The sequence below is a fragment of the Camelus dromedarius genome, chromosome 2 (assembly GCF_036321535.1).
Source record: "Camelus dromedarius isolate mCamDro1 chromosome 2, mCamDro1.pat, whole genome shotgun sequence".
Lineage (NCBI taxonomy): Eukaryota > Metazoa > Chordata > Mammalia > Artiodactyla > Camelidae > Camelus > Camelus dromedarius.
This window is the reverse complement of record NC_087437.1, coordinates 64,891,169-64,914,688: the sequence shown is the minus strand read 5'-3', so window position 1 is coordinate 64,914,688 and position 23,520 is coordinate 64,891,169. Positions and strand designations below refer to the sequence as shown.

The window sequence follows — 23,520 nt, the reverse complement described above, 5'->3', positions numbered from 1 at the left end:
AGTGGAGAGACTTACTCAGTGCCCGACCACACCAAAAAAGTACACTGGCATCTATCCGACATTCTAATGACAGTCATGCAGCATTATCAGCCAGAAATTAAAACAGATTTAATTCTATATCCCACTAAAACCTGGAGGTCACCGGCTGTGTATCCCCAGGCAAGTGGCCTAACTTCTCTGAAACTTACTTCTCCTCGTTTATAAAACTGTGTATGTTTGTTGCACAGATTAAGTGAAGTAACACATTTAAAGCACTTAGCAGGGCACCCAGCTTATAAGCAACCAGCTAACAGATACTAACTTTAATAACCTTTACTGGACCTGTTCCTTTGCTAACCACTAGGAATGCAAAGGGGAATGAAACATGCCCATTGCTCTTTTGGAACTCAGGACAGGAGCACCATCTGAGCAGTGAGACTTTAGCCCCATGGGGAAACGTTACAAGGGAAGAATAAATAAGGTGACTTGGGAGCAAGGAAGATAGAGATACTGTGAAAAGAGGAGGGAAGGATGGCAAAAAAAAAAAAAAAAAGTTTCAGCTGTGAACTGAATCTTCAAGGAATGTGGAATGATCTGGCTCTTAAAGGAAGAGGAGCATTTTGCAGGCTGAGAAGGCAAGAAAAGCATTCCAGGCAGAAGGGACAGTTTGTACAAAGGCAAAGAAGGCAGAAAAGTCCTGAAAGGGCTTGAGAAGGTCAGGGAATAGCGAACAGTTCAAGTGTGACTAGACAAGTTATATGAGTTGATTGATAAAAGCAGAAGAGAAAACTTGGATTCAGGCTGTGAAGGGCCTCATGCGTCTTGCTAAGTAAGAAATGTGACCACTACCCAAGAGGAACCGGGAGCAAATCTTTAAAGCAAGGAAGTTTCATAATCAGATTGTTTTTGACGGAAGATAATGGTACAGTAAATGATAGTGAGAGGGAACCAGCTTGGAGGCTGTTGGAATAGTCCGGACAAGAGGTGACGAAGGTCCTATCACTGGCTGCCAATGAATTGGAAGCGGGTGGTGAGGAAGGGGAAGTGAGGGGGCAACATAAACACGTGTGAAATCCAAGCTGTGAAAATGGCTTGGTCCTGTCTTACCACAGTCATCCCAAAGGACCAAAACAAAAACACAGAAAGCCTCTTTTAAAAATAATCTCTTTTGTTTGTATGCAAATAGTCCAGGCACAGTGAAAATGCAACTCAAGTGTGATGACAAATACAATACTGTGTCTCCAATCCAAGAAATGCGAAGATGGAACTGGTTTACAAATGCTGTCCTTCTTAAAAACTCCACCTCCTCCCATTAAAGCTGTAGCTAACCAGGGCAAGGCTTATTTGAAATGATTTTCAGTCTTAAACCAGATTTGAGGAAATCTATTTAAGGCACTTTCAGAAGAGGCTTTCCTTTACTCACGTCACTGAAGAGTAGAAAGAGCGACATCTTGTTTTGCTGGAAAATTTCTTTCAGGGAGCCACACCTCAGTGTGGTGGTGGATCTTTAGAATCTTCCAGAGAAAGGTGTGTGAAGGGAACCGCAAAAATTACACTTCTGTGGTTCTGCACCACCAACTTGAAAATTGCAAATCCAAGTTGACAAATGCATATTTTAAGGGTTCACAGAAGTCTTATGTGCATTGCTTTTGGTTACGAAGATGATACAGGGAAGTGAGCCTTGGGTGTGCAGTACCCCCTCCCTCGACCCTGTTGTGAAATGGAAGCTTTAAAAAATCCAGGGTTTTTTTTTTTTTAAACAAGCTTAGTCATACTAGCTATGTTCTGTATGCCCCAGTCTATTTTATTTTACTCTGTAGTGCACATTTTATTTATACACCTCTATAAATATTTTGCATAAAAAGGTGCTTTCACAGATGATCGTGCTTCCCTAAATTTGAAATTACGCTGCCATTTGTTAAAATGTGTCAGTTTTGTTATGTATTATATTCCCTCCTCTGCACATATAGGAAAAAATATATGGACTTAACTCTTCTAGCAACTTTTACATTCAGAATATTACCTCATTTTATTTCTTCTGAGTATAAAGGAAATGGCTAATGTCAGAAGCTTTGTGAAAGAAATGACGGTTTCTCAGAATGTGTAAGAGCAGATTCTTAAAGCAAGGGGCCACTAAAATTCAGAGATCACAATCTTCTGAGTTGGGATTTAATGTTCCCAGGTAACACTAAAGATTGAAAAGGATAATAAGTTTGGAATCAGATATTCACTTTGTTAGATTCTGAAAAGTGCCATCACCAATGTTGGCAGTTTATCTTATCAATTTGCTAACTTGCCAGTGTTATGTACTTCATTTGTCTTGGAACGATTTTATGAAATTTTGTTATTTGTTAACTAATAGGCCATCTTTTGTGTAAACTATCAGAGGAAGTCCTGAGACTTGAGATCGTATTGTAAGCCTTACTGGATGGCTAGAGTACAGAATTATTAAATTAGTTAGGAATCACTTAGTCTGCCCTTCCCTCAAGTGAGCTCTCTCTGCTGTGCCATCCATCAGTCACGGTGACCATTTAAAATAGGACATATCTCTTGGGGAGCCTACTCCTGAGATGGAGGGCCTGGGGAAAGTTTTCTTAATTGTGATCTACATGATCTTGTCAGAATCTGTCTCATGCTCTTAAGATGGCATTTAATCATTAAGACGTCATACGTAACTGAAGTTGTTTATGTTGAAAATCACTTGGTGGCAAGTACCTTGCCTCCAAGGTACTCTGTTAGAAGAAATAAAATGCGATAATATTCTTAATGTAAAAATTGCTAGAAGAGTTAAGTCCTTTATTAGATTGGTGCAGGTCTCCCGCACTCACCTGCAGGATCTGGGAGGGCAGGGATCCTCTGCCTTTGCTCACCTGTGATCCAGCACCAACCCAGGACCTGCACTTCATCGGGGCCAGTAAAGCATTTGTTGAATGAATGAAGGCAAATTACAAAGTAGAAATTCCAAATGGTGCAATTACATCTGTGAATTTTTAAGAATTATTGGAAAATGGGAAATGTTAACTGAGATACAAAGATGGGTGGGAACACAGGTGAAGCATAGTATGTGTGTATTTGGATGTCACTAGAATCTACAGTTACTACCAGTTCCCACAGATGCTCTGGCACCAGCCATGGTGCTCTACCCAGCCCCTTCCAGGAGGTGTTTGTACAAGCGGCAGGCAGGCAAGGCAGGGGGGTTGCACTGGATGTGGCCTTGCAGCTATAATCTCAATCTCTGACCATGGGGTGAGTCGTGAATCCCTCAGTTCCCTAAATTACAGTTCTTCTCTGGCTCAACCTTGTTTCCTGACCTGTGGTCCAGTTCCCCGCTGGTCCCTGGGGCCTGTTCCCCAGTGATGGGTCTGGTTCACAGGGACAAACAATGAAGTGTCTCCATCCACCACGCTTCCCAGAAAAACTCCTGGTTCTGGATGTGTCACAGCACACCCCACCCCATTCTGCCCTGTCTCCACCAGGCCACTGACCCCTCTCAGCCCCTAAGTCTGGAATGCTGGGGCTGTTGCCCTTACCCTGAGCTTTACCCAGCTTCACCGCCCTCATCTTCCTCACTGGCCCAGACAGCTAAAGTAACAGCTCATCTGAAGGCCCCCAGTACAAAAGTACTTCTTTTTCTAAAATGCATGCATCCTGATGCTTACCCCTTCGACAGTTTTTTCCCTTAACATACCTTTCAATACATGCTAATATAATCTTCAATCCAGATAAACGTATTTTGCTGCTGAAGTTCGGGTGTGTTTTGTTAAGCTGCCATGTGATTTTGAGAGAAAGCGCAGACAAGAATCTTTTGCATTCACTTGATAGAATCTTGCAAATAACTGTTGGTGCCCTTTACCTTTCTGACTTCTTAGAGGACATCTAGGCAAAAGTGTGTCACTGGGTCCTAGTTTCGGTGTTCAGAAGTTGATCAAATACAAGTCAAGAAACAATACACATTGCCTCTTTCTTGGCATGCATGAATGATGGGTGTGAATTTGCATCAGGAGAAAGTGAATAGGAGGAGGTACACCAGGGCAGCTGGGGAGATCGAACAAGCCAGCCTAGGACGGGGGTGGAGCCTGTGCTAGAGGTTGTAAGAGTGAGGGTCTCTGCTGCCTCACTGACCCACTTGCAGGATGTGAATCCTGAAGCTGCAAAATTTTAGCTCAGACAAAGAAATCAATCTCTAATGCTTAATTGTATAAAATTTGTTTTAAGTGTAGGTCAAGATTGTATCTCCCCCTCAAAGAAAAAAGAAACTTTCTATATTTCTAAAAATGTTCCCTCAGAAACATGGAACTGAAAGCTATTTTTTTAATTGATCTGGCCCTTAGAAAACAATGGGGCTTTTTCTTTAATTTACCTAAGGAGCTGACATAAAAATCTATGGTTCTGCGCCAGAAAGATACATAAAATGTCAAAATAGAGGGCAGAAATACAAAACTGGAGATTTTTTGCTGCAACATCTTATGTATGGTGTCTGATTACAAGTGTTACAACATGGAGAAGTGAACCTTTGGACTGTGAAATCAATGCTAATTTTCTTACCCACTAGTCTAGAAGCCTTCTAAATGTCATATCATTCATTTGGTTGCTTTACCAGGAATCAGTGCATGTGGTTAGTGTGTGTGTGTATGTTTAGATTATTAATAGATTTTATTTTTAAAATAGTTTTAGATTTACAGAAATATTAAGCAGATAATACAGAGAACTTCTGTATACTCCGTACTCAGCACCCAGTTTCTCCTATTATTATTATTAACTAGTCCATACTTTAAGTTACGTTTCTTTGTGTTCTATAGTTCTATGGGTTTTAGCAAATTTATAATAACATATGTCTACTGTTACAGTAGGATAAGAGAGTAGTTTCCCTACCCTAAATATCCCATGTGCTCCACCTCTTCATCCCTCCTCACATCTTTGGGCAACCACTGATCTTTTTACTGTCTCCATGGTTTTGTCTTTTTCAGAATGTCATCTGGTTGGAGTCACATAGTATGTAGCCCTTTCAGATTGGTTTCTTTCATTAAGCAATAGGCAGTTAAAGTTCCTCCATTTCACTGTGACTTGATAGCTCATTTTTTAAATCACTGAATAGTATTCCATTGTACCATAGTTTCTTTATTCATTCACCTATTGAAGGGCATCTTAGTTCTAGTTTGGGGCAACTATGAATAAAGCTGCTATAAATAGTGATCCACAGGTTTTTGTGTGGACATAAGTTTTTAACTCTTTTGGGTAAATACCGAGGAGAATGACTGCTGGATCATATGGTAGGCTTATGTTAAGTTTTATAAGAAACTGTCAGAAGGTATTCTAAAGTGCCTATATCGTTTTGCACTCCTACCAGCAATGGATGAGAGTTCCTGTTGCCCCATATTCTCATCAGCATTTTGTATTGTCAGTTTTAAAATTTTTAACCATGCTAACAGGTGTGTAGGAGTAGCTTACTGTGGGTTTTTTTAAATTATTGTTTTAATTAGCATTTCCCTAATGCCACATGAAACTGAGCATCTTTTCACGTGCTTATCTGCCATCAGTATATCTTTGGTGACTTTTGTCTGATCAGCTCTTTTGCTATTTTTAAACTGAGTTGTTTGTTTTCTTATCTTTGAGTTCTCTGTACATTTTGGATACTAGTCCTTTATCAGATTTGTGTTTTACAAATATTTTCTCTTAGTATGTGGCTTGTCTTTTCATTCTCTAAGTAGTTGGAGTGTTTATGCTTTAAGAAGGAAGGGCTCTAAAAATACCATTTTACAACTGACCACAGGAAGCCATTTATATAAAGTAACAAATACATAACTGGAATTGGAAAAGTCAGCTAAGTGGATGTTTCCAACTGCCACAGGTTTCTAGCTCTGCCTTCCAGAGTGGGCCCTAATTATGTGGTCCCAAAGGAACATTTCTTGAGCAAAGCTGAGCAAGGACATCAGGAAGGGACCTGTTTCCCCAACTCAGCCACCATCTATAAGCCACCCCGCCACACACCGCCCGCTGCTTTCCTTGTAGCCTTGGTCGCCTCAGACCTGAGAAGATCTGGGAGTGAGGCAGTGGAGGAAGCAGCCCCACAGAGAAGGCAGATTTCTCAGGTTACCAGCAACTTCCTCCTCATTAAACACGAGGAACTGATCTTCATTTTGTGTGACCTCCTCTCAGCATACAGCTAGCCTCCAAAAGAGCAGGGAGGCAGGCTCAGAATGGGCTGCCTCTCTCCTGAGCTCAAATGCTGCAGACTGGAGCATCCTGTATTTCTGCTGCCTGCCTCACCACTCATCTCCCCATACTTCTGTGTTACAGCTTTAGAGGAGGCTGCTCTAAGCAGAAATTGAAATAAGTAGATAAGAGAATGGATATGGGGAAAAAAAATAAAAACAATGAAACAACTATTTTTTAAAAGAACCTGCTATATGCCAGAATCTGTGCTAGGCACTATATATACATATATATGTGTGTGTATGCATATATATATATGTATGTATGTGTATATATATGTGTGTGTGTGTGTGTGTGTGTGTGTGATCCTATTTGATCCTTACAAGAAACTTATGAGATATTCACTTCTGTGAGGAAACTAAGGCTCAGAGAAGTTAAGTAATTTCCCCAAGAACACACAGGTATTAACTAGTAGAGCTGGTGTTTGAACACAGGTCTCTGTGATTCCAAAGCACAGTGTAAAGTGTTATTTTTACTCATCCTTTATTTATGGCAGATGATACTGCTTTTTAAAGTTTTTAGTATTGACATAAGGATTCCTTTTAAAATACATTTACTTAAATAAAGTAAGTTAAGAGAAAAACATTGTGTAAAGAATAGTACACATTTTACACAAGTATGAAGTGGTAATGGCAGCTAGAATGAATGAAGTTTGGGAAATAGGATCTCAAATATTTTGATAGCAGGACTTTCCAATCTAGCCTATCTTATATTTTGACTGCTAAGCACAAGGAAGAGAAGAAAACTTGAAAACTAAGTGGAATGTGAATTACTTTCCTGTGCTCTGATAGGTGGTAATTTCATGTGTTACAATAAGGAAACCAAATGGACCCTTTCAAATAAAAAAAAAAAAACTATATGATTGTAAAATCCAGAGGAAAACCCCAGGTGAGGCCTATTCGAATAAAGGATGAAGTTTCCAAGGTATGCACAGAGAATGGCCAAGGGGAAGTAACTCTGTGAGTCAGGGCTCAAGACCCATAGGGGAGCCCTATGAGTTTGGGAGGCCCTGGATGGAAGGTGAAGGGGTTTACAAACCTGTCTGGAGGAAGAATGATCATCACCTTTCCAGTGATAGAAGGAAGATCTTTATGGAAAGGTCAGAGTGAAAATCACAAAGTCCAAAAAGAAGGTAGGAAAGTAACACTGAAGACTAAATAGCAGCTTAGCATGCCCAGTGCCTGGTGGCTTACACGCAAGACCTCATTTGTTTTTCACAACAATGTGGCAAGGAAGCTGTTACTAGTCACATTTCATAGATGAGAAGACTGAGACTGGGAGATGTTCAGTGACTTGCCCAGGGTCCAGTGGCTTAAGCCAGGATTTGACTTTGGACTGACCACCAGTTCCAAACCCAAGCTACTTCCCCTGTACCATACGTCTTTGCTTGGGTGGACCTCCTCCACCAAGACAACAGCAAGCAGTTTTCATTTTGTCACTTTTAATTCCTCCAGCCTTGCAGGGCACACAGCTATCCTCCCTCAGAGCAGGGAGGCAGGCGCAGAAGGGGCTGCCTCTCTCCTGAGCTCAAATGCTGCAGACTGGAGGTAGATAAATGCCTGAACATTGAGCAGAGGGCTTTGCAGGGCCTGATCAGGTCATGAAAAAAAAAAAAAAAAAGCCATGCATCTGGGGCAGGATTACCTACATGAAGCCTGTCTTTGCCTAAGCACCAGGTTTGGAAAAATCCACTCGGGATTCACATACCTTTCATACTTCCTCTTGTGACTTTTCCCCAGACTCAAGAATACCACCCACTTCCAGAAATAGCAGACCAAGGTAATAGAAACATTCTAGGTTAGAACAATGAGGATTAGATTAGGATGATCTGAAAATAGGGGCTGTTCATTAGCTTCTGGCAGGATCTATGGAGAGGTACTCAGCGAATGAATGGGAAGGTGACAGGTGAGATTCCAGGTCTCTCTGCTGTCTCTGGTTGAGGACTGTCTCCTGCAGCTCCGCCAAGCCAGACACAGTGTCTAGCACATGGCTGCCCAGAAAAACATTTGCTGAACTCGGCTGACTCTACCTATGGACGTCTGTAATCAGTCGGGGAAGGTGTCTTTGCCATGTTTGTGGCTGAGCTGTCTTCTGGGGGTTTCCTCAGGGCTTTACAGTCACTGGCTCTCAGGAGCGCATTTGTAGTCATTCTCATCAGTGGAAATGCCCACCTGCCAGCAGAAGTTATCTGGAACCAGCGAGAACACTGCCCCTGTCTGTGGTGTTATTTCTCTCTAGTCAGTTCCCCTTTCTGCATTTGAGATCTGGCCTCAGCCCTGACATTACTTCTTTCTCTACAAGGAGTGTTAGGAGGTATGGGGAGCTCACAAAGGCTCCTCTTCATTTATTCTTAAGACCTTGCTTCTGAGTTCCTTGGGAATGCCACTGGGCTTATGCCTCTGGTCTCTGGGAGCTGCAGTGGATGGGCATTTGTGACAGGTATGTTCTTCTGAAGCTTGGATGCCTGGGGAGCGTGGTGTGGGATCAAGCTGCATCTGGGGCAGCTGTTCAGAGGTGGGGCTGACAGCCAACAAGGGAGAGGGTAAGAAGGGGCGTGGGGTACATGCTTAAAACCCTTGACCATCAGGCTTGACTTGCAGACTGGCTATGTCAGAGGTGGGATGTTACCAAAATGTGTCTCTTCTAGGCAGTTCCCTCTACCTGTTTTGGTGAGCTAAGAGACATGAGAGGCAGGAAATAGAAGGTGCCACTTACCAAACAACCGGCACCCGCTCTTGGCCCTGGACTGCTGGGGGCTCCAGTTAGCTCTGCTCCAAGAGAAGTTGTCCAAGTATGCTGGCCCTGCCTGAGCCCCTTGCCCCAGTGGGGAGTCCAGAGGATGAGAGCAAAACTTACACCCTCTGCAGTGGCCTCTGCTTTCTTGTTTGGCGTTTCACTTCTCCTGGCCAGAAACCTTTGCCCATTGCTTCTTCCCATCCAAGTGCCCCATCCCACTATTGGCCCCTCCTGGCACCAGAGACCAATGGCTCATTTGGAAAGAAATAGTCCTAGATCAAAAAAGAGCCCAGGTGGTAGTTTATCGTGTTCTGTATACCATGAACATATTTGCATTTGCAAATAGGCTTAAAATAGTGCCTCCACTAATAGTTATTTAAGGCTCTGGAGAGACACGTGAAAATAATTTTTGGCCAAGGGACCTTCCCACTCCTCTCAAATTGTAATAATTAAGGAGTTGACCTGTTCCTCTGACATGCAACTCAATCTCGGAACTCAGGCTCTGGACTAAAATGAGTCTATTTAATTAAGTGCACAAATTCACAGTTCATATTGTATCTTCCGTTTGCTGCTGCAGATACCACTACCTATATTAACATGAGCTATCTTGTGTATAATGGAAGCTTTTATAAATCTCTGTTAATTTGTGTTTTCTAAATATATTTTTGAATGCTTACTATGTCCCAGGTACTGAGTTTTTAACAGGGAGCATATAAGACATGGTCCCTGTTCTCTAGAAGTTTCTAGCCTAATGGGAAAACAGTACTAATTAAATATTCACACAAAAATGACTGTACAGCAACAGTGCTTTGGAGAGAAGAAACTGGTTCTTTGTGACTGTGCTCACTGTTCAAACACTATGTCTTTGAGTTTGATACTGTAGTTACTCTAATATCCCTGGGTAGCAGATGTCCCCTCGTGGTGGAGATAAGGACTGGATTTCACAGAGTGGCAGCTAGGTGGGAGGGGAAAGAACATGAAAGGTGAAAAGGTGAGCCAAGCTAGATTCTTTAGGAGAAATCAAGCTTCAAAGACCATGTTTCAAAAATCAGATAGAGGTGGGAGTTGAGTTTAGGGGTCTCAGGGTCAGGAGATTGAAGCTGTGAAACACAGAACAGGGCAAACATGTCCAAAACAAGTGAGGAGAGCAGTGGAGAGGTTCCTGGGTAGCCGAGCAGAGTCCAGGTAAGTGTGGACACTTCACCTTTCATGGTCAGGCTGATAAGGGTATTTGGAGGTCAGGAAAGGTATGGCCCTAGGTTGAGCACATAACCCTTTATTAGACCCTTATCCTCGTCTCTAATCCAACATAGACACTTTCTGAACTGCACATCAGAGTATGCTTAGGCTGACGTTTGGGAGAGAGACACCATTTTGAATATGTGTAGAAGAGAAGTGTGTCTTCAGCACTTTCCATCCCCCATCAAGGAAGGAAAAGTCCCATTCCCTGTTCTTCTCCCTCCTTTTGTGAATATGATTTCTTTCCGAGTTCCATTTCCTATTTAGATAAATTAACTTGAACTTAACTCTTCATAGCTAAAACAAAAGACATTTCTCCTTTACAGCTAGCATTTGCATTTTAGCAGGGGCTTTCAAAAATGCCTTTACCAAAGGAATGAGTAATTTGGGAATTCCAAGCACCAGGGTAGGACTAGTACATGGAATGTGGAGAAGGGGATGTCCCTCAAGTTGTGCTCTTGAAACACTGGTTTTCTCTCTTTGACCATTATTCTGGTTCTGAGAGAACAGGAAGGGGCTCCCTTAGAGGGACAGGATTGGCATGGCTGCCTTTTAGTAAGTTCTATGGGTCTTTCTCATGGCAGGCAGAGCCCTTGACTGGACGTACACAGATTCAGAGAGAGGAACTTGTAAAACTTTGCATGATGCTTACCCATAGGAACTTTTTGGCAAAAGGGGAAAAATGGTTTCTATAACCATTGGTAATTTGAAAAAGCAGTGGTCCTTGACTCAGAAAGATCTGATTCTAGATATGTCTAGGAAAACTGGGCGTAAAATCTTGTACACACACTTGCTGTTGGGAGACCAGCAAAGCTAATTGCTATGACCATGTTATGCCCCTTCTGCCAGGCCAGTGAGGGGAATGGACTCTTAATTTTTAATACATTAGTTATCTACAATATTGGGGAGTGAATGAAAGCATCCCCCTGTTCCTTGTGAATCTGCATTGACATTTCTTCTTTGTACCTATGCATCTTTGATGCTGCTCCCCTCGTATCTGTGTGGAAACAAAGCTCCCAAATGAGTGAGGAAAAGGACACCAAATGAGAGGAAGGCAGTGTTAGGTCAGAAAATTCTTCACAGATGGGGGCCCCAAGGGATTTGCTCCAAGAAGAGATTGGAAACCAAGACAGACATACGATCCAGCCTAAGCTAGAAGGCGATGTGGCTGGCGGGGGAGCTCAAGGAAACAGGACAGGTGACATGTATCCATAGTCAGTCATCTTCTGTGTCCACCAGACCCAGGAAGTGTTCACGTTTCCATCAAGGCATCACTCATGCCCATCTGTTTCATGTCATGCCCACTGCCCCCATGCTGGTTCAGCCTCTTCATCTTAGGTCTGCGCCTTTAATACTGGCTTTCTTGATCACCCTGATATCAGCCCTCACCTCCTTCTTCACGCCATTGGCAGGCTTATTTTCTTTAAACTTTCATTTCATAGTCCTTCTGCTCCCACACTATTAATCTCAAACTCCCAATTTTCTATTAAATCAAATAGAAACTCCTTTTCTGACTGCCTAGGCCTTGTTAAGCTATCCTCCTCTACTTACAGAAACTCATTTCCCATTATTTGCCCAGAGTCAGCTTTTCTTACTGTCCTATAAAAGGCCATGGTCATTCCCCCATGTTCATGTATCATTACAGATTATTATATTTGATTGTGGCTTAGAAAGTTGCCAGAGACTGTTATACCAGTAAGAAACACTGAACACAGGGTTCTATGCCTCTGTTTTTGAACATGCATGTACACAAATGTGTGTATCAAGAATACGGCTGACATATTTATCCAGTTAAACTCAATCAAACATTTAAAAGTGGTTCATCAGGAGGCAGTAGTTTTTTGAGATTGTATCTCTTGAGGATTGTATCTCTTTGGGTCTGTTTGAAGCGCTGTCATGGGAAGAATTGTTGGAAGCTTGTAAAAGCCTTTCAAGGACAAAGGCAGGTGGCCACCATATCAAGCCCTGGATTGTTGCTGATCAACAATTGCTAAACTGAAAGGAACAGACATTCTCTGAGAAAGAGTCTGTTAGGCAGTGGCCTGGGCTGACAACTCTCTGGAGGGGGAGTATCGGAATGACTGGGCTTAGGTGGAGCACTGGGTAAAAGCCGCATGTGCTCTAAGAGAACTCGACTCTCTCCTGCAAGCCCTAGCATGCGTTGCTTACTTTGTTCCTGTCACCAGGGGACTGTTCTGAGACCAAATCTGACTATTTTATGTCCTAGTTCAGATACCAGCACCTTCACCCCACCCTTCAACTAAACAATTGCTTGCTCTTCTCCATCTCTTCTCAAGCCCTGGACCACTTGTCAGCTCAGCAGACCCTCCACAGACCCTGGGATCCTCTAAATGCACCATACCATATATCATGCTAAAAATCAGAGGAACAGACTCTGAGGAGGGAGGGCAGGGGAAGGTGGTGTGTCCAGGTTTTCTCCCTTATTTTTCCTCTTTCCTGGGAATGTAATAAGAAGCCTGAGAGTAAACTGAAAAGTTGTGGAGTTCAACCACTCCACCCAATTCATTAATCTCTCTTAAAATGTCTCCTCTGCATTATTACCCCACTTTTGTTTGAGCAATTCTGGTGATGAGGAGCTCATTAGCTCACAACAAAGTCCAGTCCCTGGTTGTAGCATTCTGTTCAAAGTTCTTCATTATCTGAAGCTGAGGTCTGGCTCCCTATACTTTCCAATTATTGAAACTACTAGCCCTTTAACAACAGTGCGTGTGTCTTCGCACGGGAGGGCCCTTAAATATTCGCAGACAGCCATCAGGTACTTGCAGGCTTCTCTTCTTCAAGTTCATTACCCTCAGGCCTTTTAACTGTTCCTCTTTTAACATACTTTCATTATTCCCTAGTGAATCCCTTAATAAATTCTAACTTGTCAGTGTCATTCAAGTATAACCACCTCACTGAACGTGATACCACAAGTGATGTGGTCTGATTAGCACAGAGACCACATTCTACAGTAAGACTGAATTAACTTCTGATTAGCCGTGCCACGCTCATGTTTATGTGATTTTTACAATGACTGTGGATAAGCTATTTCTCTCTTGTCTACTTATTCTACTTCACTTAAGTACAGATCTTTATGTCTATCCTGAGATTCAGCATGCTAGTATCAGACTCTTTGCAGGCTTTGTAAATATTAGTTCAGCTCACCACCTGACCAGTAGCTATCTGGCTTATTCTTGTGCACATTTTTATGCACATCTGCACATTTGAAAGCAGAAGTATGATTTCTGTGCCTTCATTCATAGTTTTACTAAATATGTGAAAATGAACAAGTGAAAAGCAGAGCCCCACAGCATCCACGGGGGTATTAGTCTATTAAACAAGAGTGATTCTTGACATTCACTTGTGGAATGAATGAATGAATGAATATATCTATCAATTAATACCTTGTCCTCATCCCCTATTTTTAATCCATCACCGTATCCTCTTGATTATAATCCTAAATGTTGCTTGAACCTATCCACTTCTGTCTACTTTTGCTACCACAACCCTCGACCAAAAGTCCATCTTCTTTCACTTAAATGACTACAGTAGCCAACTGATTACTCTTCTGGTCTCTATTCTGGCTTCCCTACTATCCATTTGCTACACAGTAGCCAGAGTAATCTTTCCAAAATGCAAACCTGATTATGTCACTCCTCTGCTGTTCACATTGCTCTCATAAGAAAGACCAAAATCCTTAACTGAACCGTAAGATAAGCATGTTCTGGGACCTGCTGACCTCTCCAGCCTAGCCTCCCACCTGTCTATTCATTTTAGCCACGTCAACCTTCTCTCATGCACCCTCAGTGCTTTTGCATATGCTCTTCCTTTTGCCTAGTATCCTTCCAGGTCACCCTCTCCTCTCCAGTCCTTCAGCTACTTAGCATCTATTCAATCTGTTCTGTTTACCTATTGGTGCATCACAAACTGCTCCTGACTACAGAGCTTAAAACAATGAATATTTTACTCTCTCTCACAACGTGTGAATCAGAAATTTGGGCAGGCTTCTGAGTGATTTTTCTGTTCCTCATGGCATCAACTGAGGTCACTTGGGGGTATTGAGCTGATAAGTGAGCTTGTCTAGAGCTACACTGTCCAATTCAGCAGCCACTAGCCACATGCTGCTACTGATCACTTGAAATGCAGTTCATCTTAATTGAGATGTGTTGTAAGTATAAAATACCCACAAGATTTTGAAGATTTAGCATAGAAAAAAGAATGTAAAATATCCATTAATAATTTTTATGTTGATTACATGTTGAAATTATATTTTAGATATATTGGATTAAATTTAAAATATTATTAAAATTAATTTTATCTATTTCTTTTTAAATGTTTTAATGTGGCTACCAGAAATTTTCAAATTATATATGTGGCTTGCATTATATTTTTATTGAACAGTGCTGATCTGGAGCAAGGGTTAGTATTTTTTTTTTCTCTGTAAAAGGCCAGAGAGGAAATATTTTCAGCTTTGCAAGCCATATGGTCTCCATCACAACTACTCAACTCTACCATTGTAGTGCACAAGCAGTCACAGACAATACTTAAGTAAATGGATATGATGTAGGCCAATAAAACTTTATTTGTAAAAATAGATGGTGGCCAGATTTGGTCTGCAGGCTGCAGTTTGCTGACCTCTGATTTAGAGGATTCAAGATTTTATTCACATGTCTGGTGCTTCTGCAAAGAGGGCTGGAAGGCTGGGCTCAGCTGGGACTGTTGACCCAAACATCTACACATGGCCTCTCCAGCATGGTGGTCTCTGGGTAGTAGGGAATCTTTCATGGTGGCTCAGAGCCCCAGAGATGGTATTCCAAGAAACACGGAAGCTGCAAGTCTTCTTATGATCTAGCCTCAGAAGCCCCAAACATCTCTTCTAGCGTATTCTATTGGTCAAACAAGTCTCTAAGGCCAGCCCAGATTCAGGTAGAGGAGGCTAGATGCTACCTCTTCATAGGAGGAATAGCAAAGAAAATGTGTCCATCTTTAATCTACCACATCATTCTCCAAATCTCAGTTTAGGTTAGACCTATTATAGGCCCTCAGAATACCACGAACCTCTCCTCTGTAGCACTTGCCATCGTAATTTTACATTTATTTTATGATCGTTATCTTGCTCCTCTACTAAAGTGTAAGCAACCACATGAAGAGGGGCACTTTCTGGTTTTGCTCACCGTTGTATTCCCAGCCCTTAGCACAAGGCCTGGCTCAATACGGATTTGTTAAATGAATGAACGACATTCGGGCACAGCTTTTCAGTGAAGTAACTGCATGAATAGCTAGCCCACATTTCTCCATGGCTCTCAAGCACATCGTGAGACACCCTGTCAGAAATTAAAATTCAGATATGTCCAATTCCCAGCAAACTTCTTATTTTGCAGTTCAGAACCTTTGTAAAGAAGGAAATAAACCTGCCCTATTCTCCCAGGACCCTAGAGGTAATCACGGCTTCTCCAAAGGGAGAGCTTCAGGTTCTGGTGCCTTGAGAAGTAACTCATACAGCGCATCACCCCAGAGGCCAGCCAAGGCCCCGGGCGGCTCGTGCTTCTCCCAGTCTTTACTCTCCTCTCACTCAGCTGACGGTGCCTGTCCAACAAGCCTGGCTTGTCCAGTCACAGTACGAGCTGGCAGAAGGCAAAGGGCCAGACCTTGACCGCTGAACTGAGGCCAACCGAGTCCTCCCTCCACGAGGTGGTGGCGTCTCCTGCTTTGCTTGGAGCAGGGACTCCCATATGTGAAGGGAGGCGATAAGTGATGCCAACTTCCACACTGGTCCTGGAGCTTGAAAGGCAGATATTTGTGGACACTCTGTCTTTCTTTTTAGTCCTAGGTCCAGGACCAAGGCCTGCACATTTTTGTACTCCCCCACAACCTCTAAAACAAGCCTGACACTGAGTAAATTCACTAAATATTTGCATGAGACCGTCTCAGTGAACAATCTTCCTTAGACATCAGCATTTTTCCTGGTTCCCTGATCACCACTAATGTTCTAGACGAAGTCGTGAAATAGGGAACTTTTTTTTGTCACTCCCCAACTTCTGCCTTGGAATCCTTCTCTCACTTCCTGTGTCATCAAATCTGTACTCTCCTGCCCCACCCCATGACTGGCCACCAGCACACCACGTCTTCTTCATAGTGCGTTTTGCCTGAACTAGATCCTACATCCTCCTTCAGACCTGAAACACAAAAAGGATCCCCTCCCTTTTTCACTCAAATACTTGTGGTTCCCAGAGTTTTTGTAGGCGAGGCTCAGCTGAAAAACAGTAACAAGTGTCTGGAGGTCAGGCCATGCGGGGAAACTGATTACCTGTCCAGGGCAGAGGAGCAGTCTCTGCCTGGAACATAATGGGCATTCAAGCAGCTCGGGGCAGAAGTTTCCCTGCTACAAAGGGGCACCTACGGCTCCTTCCTATCCCCCATCCCACCTGTGCCCCAGTGTGTTGCACTCTGATTCCAGGAGCCACCGTCACACCTGGCCCTGGGGATATGCTGCCCCTGTTACCTTGAGAGTGGGTAGAACTGGAATCCTTTTCACTTGCTCCTACAGCACATCTGAAACCAGCTGGAACTTTTAAAGGAACTCCACCAGTGTTAAAAAGAACACAGTGAGTGACGGATGGAAATTTTTGGTGGTGAGCAAGCTGAAGTGTGTACAGAAGTGGAAATATAATGTTGTACACATGAAACTTTTATAATGTTATAAACCAATGTTACCTAAAAAAAAAAAAATTGGAAAAGAACGCAGGGAGGCTGTATGGGTTTAAATCTCAACTCCATCATTTATGAGCCAGGCAGCTAGGAATATTCCTTAACCTCTCTGAAACTCCATTTCTTCATCTGTAACTGGGGAGAAATAATCCCACCTTGTTGTGAGGCATACTACTATAATTAGTCATTCAGCTGACTCTCACTCACGTTCTGTGATGGGCCAGGCATGCAAAGTAAGGGAAAGTAGTGTCTGATGGGTGCTTTTCTTTGGTTCCTGAAATGAACCTCCAGCTAAATTGACCAGTTCACCCACCTGCAGACCTTGTTCTGCTCATAGCTGACAGCAATCTCCTCTCAGAGAATTTTCCCCCATGTAAATTCTTAGGTTCTTTCCTCTCCCAATCCCCTTTTTAGTCTCTCCCTCCGAAAGCAAGAGTATCTACTTCTCAGGCCCTCTGGAGAAAGCAGTGACTCGTAGTTGTGGTTACGAGTTCATTGCTCCGGGAGCAGTGACATTTCTGCTCTGTTTCAAAGCCAACAACACCAAAGAAAACTGGCTTCCTAATTCAGCCTGCACATTCCACGGCTAGAGGTGAGAGAAGTTTTTCACATAAGGCATTTATACCCTATGAAAGAGGCCCGTGTCAATCTCAAGTGTTTTAGCACTATATTTTAACAGGATTCTCTGATAAACTGTGTCTAAAGTACTGGTCAGGATGGTGTGCCATCTCCAGATTAATGTTAGTGAAATTTAGTAGGAATGTCACTGCTGGGCAGGATTTTGAGGAGGAACACGATGGCTGTCCCCGAATCCTTGAAGAGCTTTGACAGAAATGTGTTAGGTTTACTGTGTTCCAGAGAACACCACCAGTATTAGTGACAGGAAGTGAAGGAGAGGCAGCTTCTCAGTTGGGGAAGAGAGAGTTTCTAAACAGAGAAGTCAGAAACAATGCTGACTTCCTTCTCACACACTGTGCTCCTCCTCGCTGCATGAGTGACAGGGACCACTTGTCCAAGATTTCCCAGGGCCATACTGATTTCATGTAATTACTTGAATTGAAGGTGATTCATGAAATTTAGAGCAAAATATAATTTTGACTTTGTGTCCCTTTTGACACATTACCCCAGGGGAAAAAAATCTTTGATTAGTTCAAGTATATTGATGTTTGGCTTGCAAACAAGGGCAATTTCTATTTTAGGTGCAAGTTCAGACTCAAAGGGTTCCCAGTCCTCAGACTCTATGATAAATAGGATGCTGGTGGTGATATAGTATAAGGAAGTGCACAGGAATCAAATAGACACTCTTTTTCCAGATTCTGCCATTGTGTGGTGTCAGATTTGGCCTAACAGATAACGCCTAAGCTCTGAAACCTACCAAAATCCCTGGAAGGAAGGGAGGGAGCAATTGGGAGAGAGCGTGAGGTTCATAAATGAACACCTACTGTGTGCTTCAGCAACTGAATGTATTTTCAACTCTTTGTCACCAAGTACTAATTTTCTAATTAGTTACTAATTAGCACTAATTTTTTAAATATAAAAGCACTCCTACACATCAATAAGAAAAAGTCCAAATTAACAGGAAATATTCTCTCTTATACATTTGAAAAGATGCTCATACTCAAAATAAAATAAATTCATTTTTAAATTACAATGAGAACCACCTCACACCCATTAGGATGAGTGCTAAAGAAAAAAATAGAGAAGATAACAAGAGTTGGCAAGGATGTGGAGAATTGGAACTCTTGTGCACAGTTAATGGGAATGTAAAATGGTGCAGCTGCTATGAGAAACAATATGGCAGTTTCCCAAAAAATTAAAAATAGAATACCATATGATCCAGTAATTCCACTTTCGAGTACATACTCAAAAGAAATGAAAGCAAGGTCTCAAAGAGATATTTGCACACCCATGATCAACAGCCAAGAGGTGGAAGCAACGCAAATGTTTATCAACAGTTGAATGGATAAACAAAATGTAGTATGTACATATAAGGAGTATTATCCAGCCTTAAAAAGGAAGGGAATTCTGACATATGCTACAACATGGTTGAACCTTGAATACATTATGCTAAGTGAAATAAGCCAGACACAAAAAGACAAATACTTCACAATTCCACTTATATGAGATACCTAGAGTAGTCAAATTCATGGAGACAGAAGGTGGACTGATGGTTTCCCAGGATGTGGTGGGATGGGGCGGAGGATCATGTTAAGTAACTGTCTAATGAGTACAGAATTTCAATTTTGCAAGATGAAAGGAGTTTTGGAGATGGGTGGTGGTGACGGTTACACAACAATGTGAATGTATTTAATACCACTGTACACTTAAAAAATGAGTAAGATGGTAAATTTTGTTATGTGTACTTCATGACAAAAATAATCTTTAAAAGTCACAATGAGATGTCATTTTAGCCTTCCCCATTTGTAAAGATCACAAATCAGAGAACATACTATGTTGGGAAAAGCTACATGAAAATAAGCACACTCATGTTTTGTTGGTGGGAGCATAAACATAATTTTAGGGGAGAACAGTTTTTCAGTATCTGTGAAGATTAAAATTGCAATTACCCTTTGACACTTTGGTCAAGCCATTATGCTTCTAGGAAGATAGCTCACTGTGTGATTTGGCATATGATCGAGGTTCTTCATTGCAGCAGAAAATTGGAAAAACCTAAATGTCCATTGATAAGGGCTGGTAAAATAAATTATTGTCATCCAATAGAAGATACAAGAGTAATATGCAACTGTTAGAATGAGGATACTCAGTACGTGCTGGTACAGAAAAGTCTCCAAAGGAGTGGTTAAGCGTGCAAAACTGTGCTACAGTATGCTAACATTTGTGTCTTAAAACAAAATGAAAGAAGACTATGAGTCTATGTTTTCATTTTGTTTTGCCTAAAATAACTGCAAGTAGAGGCAAGAAACTGCTAATAGGTAATAGTAGTCACTCCAGTTGTTTCTACGGGGAAAATCAGACTCCGAGGGAACAGGGTTGGGAGGGATAGACTTGCTTTCCACTATCACCTTTACATGTTAAATTTAGTACCATGTGCAGGTATGTTCTATGCAAAATTTTTTAATTATAAAAGAGGGGTTATAGTCTAGGAGGGAAGAAACATAATGGACACTTTTAGCCTAAAGCTCTGTACTGGGTGCTCTGGGAACAGAGAGGAAGCCTGTTAGCACAGCCCCAAGGCATCAGGGATGGCTTCTAGTCAAATCACCTCCAAGGAAGAAATTTTGCTATTGGATCAGGAAGAATTGTGCATCTTCCCCTGAGCATTGTTTTGTTTTTATCTTATGGACAGGCCTATAAATTAATTCACCAATTAGGTTTTCCTTTTCACTTTGACTGTTAAAAAGCTACCAGCCAAACTTGTGCTCCACACCACACAAGGTGGGCAGCTTTCCATAGTAAGCGTTTAGCACTGGCCTTGTACTTGGCTCCACTTTATATTCCTGCATTTGGTTTGCTTTCCCTGTTTGTCATGTTGGTCATCTTTCCTATTCTGTGCTTCCCGCTCTACTGCCTTTTTGGTCTAAGCTGGGGTAGGTGGGTGAATACAAAAAGACCGAGGGCAGGAAAGAAAGAAGAGAGGATGGAGGTTTTAGAACAATGCCTGTCATTTTCCTTGGCTCTATCACACAGGTTAAGTGAGTGCTCCAGTGCAGTGGTTCTCAAAGTGGGGTCCTGAGAGCCGCAGCATCGCTACCACTGGTGAGGTTGTTGGACATGTGTCTCCCGCAGCCTACTAAGTCAGAATCTCTGTGGACAAGGGCCAGAAAACTGCTTTAACATGCTCTCCCAGATGATTCGTATGATTCATACATTAAAGTATGAAAACCACAAGGAAGCCAAAGAAAAGTTGACTCCTAAACATTTGACCCACTGTACCCATGTATCGGTCACAATAATGCCAGCTACTGCAGTAAAGAACCCCCCAAATTTCATCAGCTTAACACAATAAAAGTTTAGTTTTTGCTCATGTCACAGTCCAGTATAGGTCACTGTGAGGTGTTGAAAGCTGTTTTATTCATTTGTTTACCAAAACAGCTTCTTTCATAGTGAGACTTTGCCATCTCTGAGGCCCTGGGACCCCTCCTCTGGATCTTCTGCATCCAAGCAGGCAGGGGAAGGAGGCAAGAGAGAGGAGGCTTTAGTGCAGTATCTGGAAGTAACACCCGTCTTCTCCGCCCACAGTTCATTGGCCAAAACCCAGTCACATGGCCAACCTAACTTGGGGGTAGAGGGATGGGGACATAGGGCATGTCTGTGGGGCTAGAAGGAAAAGAAAATGGCTTTGATGAACACACAGTGTGGTCTCTGCCACACCCACGGACCTAAGTGAATTTCAAACTCCGCTTGTCATATTTTAGTTTTCTGTTTCATTTTCTAATGAAATTTTATCTTTTCTTTTTTAACTCTAGCACCATGGGACTGAGAAACATCTTCGTGGTGATGGCCTTCCTGCTCTCTGGTAAGCACCCTTTGACTCTGTAAAATCCTAGAATCCTCCCACTGTCTCCCTATGAGCTTGACCTGCAAGCCCAGCCTTGAGACTTGGTGCATTTTACTCACTTTCTATTCAGTGTTCTGGTCTGTCCAGGAGTGCCTGGGGAGCAGGGAGGGTGGGGGAGGCCCCTACTCTGATGTGCTCTGTTCCCATCTCTAACGTTCTCAGGCTTTTAGGAAATTGCTGACAGATTTCTAAGTCTCTTTCCATTAGGGACCACTGGTTTCCTTGTTCCCTACCTTCTCCCCGCGCCCCCACTGCCCTCTCCACCAGCCCACGCCCAGCGATCAGTTGCCACTGCTTCCCGGGAGGATCAAGAAACCCAGCCCTATTCCTGCCTGCTTCAGTGCCCTTCAGCTGATGGTGTCAGCTGACTCACCATGAAGCTAAGGGGCTGAGCTCTGGGGCTCCTCTCTCGCACAGCCCTTTCCAAGCCCCTCCAAGACCCCAAGAGGGGCCCGAACAGTGTGATCATGTGTCTTAATCCTTAGTAAAATTTTCATTAGTAAGATATTTTAACCACATAAGTTAAGACCAATGTCTCTTTCCACTGCGACTTTTCTCTCCATCATATTCTTCCCCTGTTGAGTGGCCTTGTAGTGGTTATGGCCATTTTGTTCTGTGTTCTGTATTCTTTTTCTTGAAGAGCCTTCCCCGCCAAAAGAAATTTCAGTAGTGTCAGATCTTCCCTGTTTGCCGCTTCTCTCTGAGTTTCAGTTTCTCCCCCTGTAAACCGGGATTGGCCGAGGTTCCTGCCACTCATCCTGTGACTGGGTGCCTTTAGTTTCTCCTGGCCCATCCCCTTCCTGCTGCTTATTTTCCACACCCTCAGCACTCAGAGGGAAGGCATCCAGTCCTGGTGTGGGGCAGATGGGGAGGGTGCGCCGAGTGTGCTATTTGCTCCAGCAGTGCTCAGGCTGCTCCTGACTAATTGGCCTGGCCATGAGCTCCCCTCCTCCCAATGGCACACACCAGGCCCTTGGTCAGTGTCCTCATCCCTGTTGTGGGTGACAAGGAGTTGGGGTACTAGGGAAAGATGCTCCCTCAGGTCGATGCTGACTGGGGCAGGCCTTTTGTGATGTCTGCTTTCTCTGCTTAGCACCTTGGAGCTTGTTGAATCTGTGCTGTAGATGTGCTAACTGGTCACTGAGGTCATGACAGCAGCTTCCATCTCCCAGGGCCTGATACCTTAGCTCCTGGGGAGGTAGAAGGTATGTGGGAGCAAGAGCACAGAGAAAGGGGATGAGACAAAGCTCTGGAGAACACTGTCCAGCAGGAACCCCTTCCCATTCCACTTCGTATTTTATTTATTTGACAGATACATAGATGTAGCACTTTCTTTGTGCCAGGTCCTGTTCTAAGCATCTTATAAATACTCATTTAAATGGCATCGTAACTCTCTGCTCTAAGTCTTGTTGTGATTCCCCATTTTAAATATGTGCAAACTAAAGCCCGAGAGGTTAAGTAATTTGCTTGAGACGACACTGCCAATAGGTGGCAAAGCTGGATTCAGCCCAGCAGTATGGATTCAGCAATGTTCACCTGACGTTATGCTGCTTCTCCCAACTCCTACTATTGAACTGTCCTTAGTAATAGGATTTGTTCTTTGGGAATTCAAACAGCTCTGATGGATGAAGTGGCTTGTGCTTCAGCCAAGGTCACAAGTTCCTCACTGGCACATCCTCCGCCTTCCTTGCGGCTGGTACTTCAGCTGTGCCTAAAGCTTGGGCCCTGGCCCCTCTCATCACAGTGACCAGTCCAACTCTTAAAACTCGGGAGAGAAGAAAGAAAAATGGCCTGGAAACAAAGTGTGGGAAAAGTCTGAACTGAGGTTCCATTTACCCCTCTCAAACTTTCTGACTCTGCATACAGAAAGTGAAAAGAAAGCTGAGAAACCTCATCAAAAATGAGTCCAGGTGTCACTTTTGCCTTTGTCTTGTGTTTGAAACTACCTGGACACCTCTTAACTTCTGAAAAGAGAGTTATCAATATTGAAACTTAAAAAATAACTCCCCCCACCAAGGAAACCATTTAAGCTTTTTCGTGGTGGGAGAATTGTGGTTATATTTTGACAAGTACAGATTTAAAGTGGGTTAGGAAAATGGTGACACTTGATTAGAAAATAACATTGC

General features: G+C 42.8%; 1 protein-coding gene across 5 annotated transcripts in view; it reads left to right on the top strand.

Annotated features, from left to right (window-relative positions):
* The window catches only part of CD86 (CD86 molecule), a 55,482-nt gene that overhangs the window by 9,689 nt on the left and 22,273 nt on the right, over positions 1-23,520 (top strand). For 4 of the 5 annotated variants that reach the window (XM_010981545.3, XM_064494723.1, XM_064494709.1 and 1 more), the window contains exon 2: positions 21,303-21,352. In XM_010981545.3, the coding sequence (XP_010979847.1) occupies positions 21,303-21,352 (50 nt within the window). Of the gene's footprint in view, positions 1-8,447; positions 8,632-21,302; positions 21,353-23,520 lie in introns of those variants that run through there. The other variant, XM_010981543.3, reaches the window with a different exon arrangement.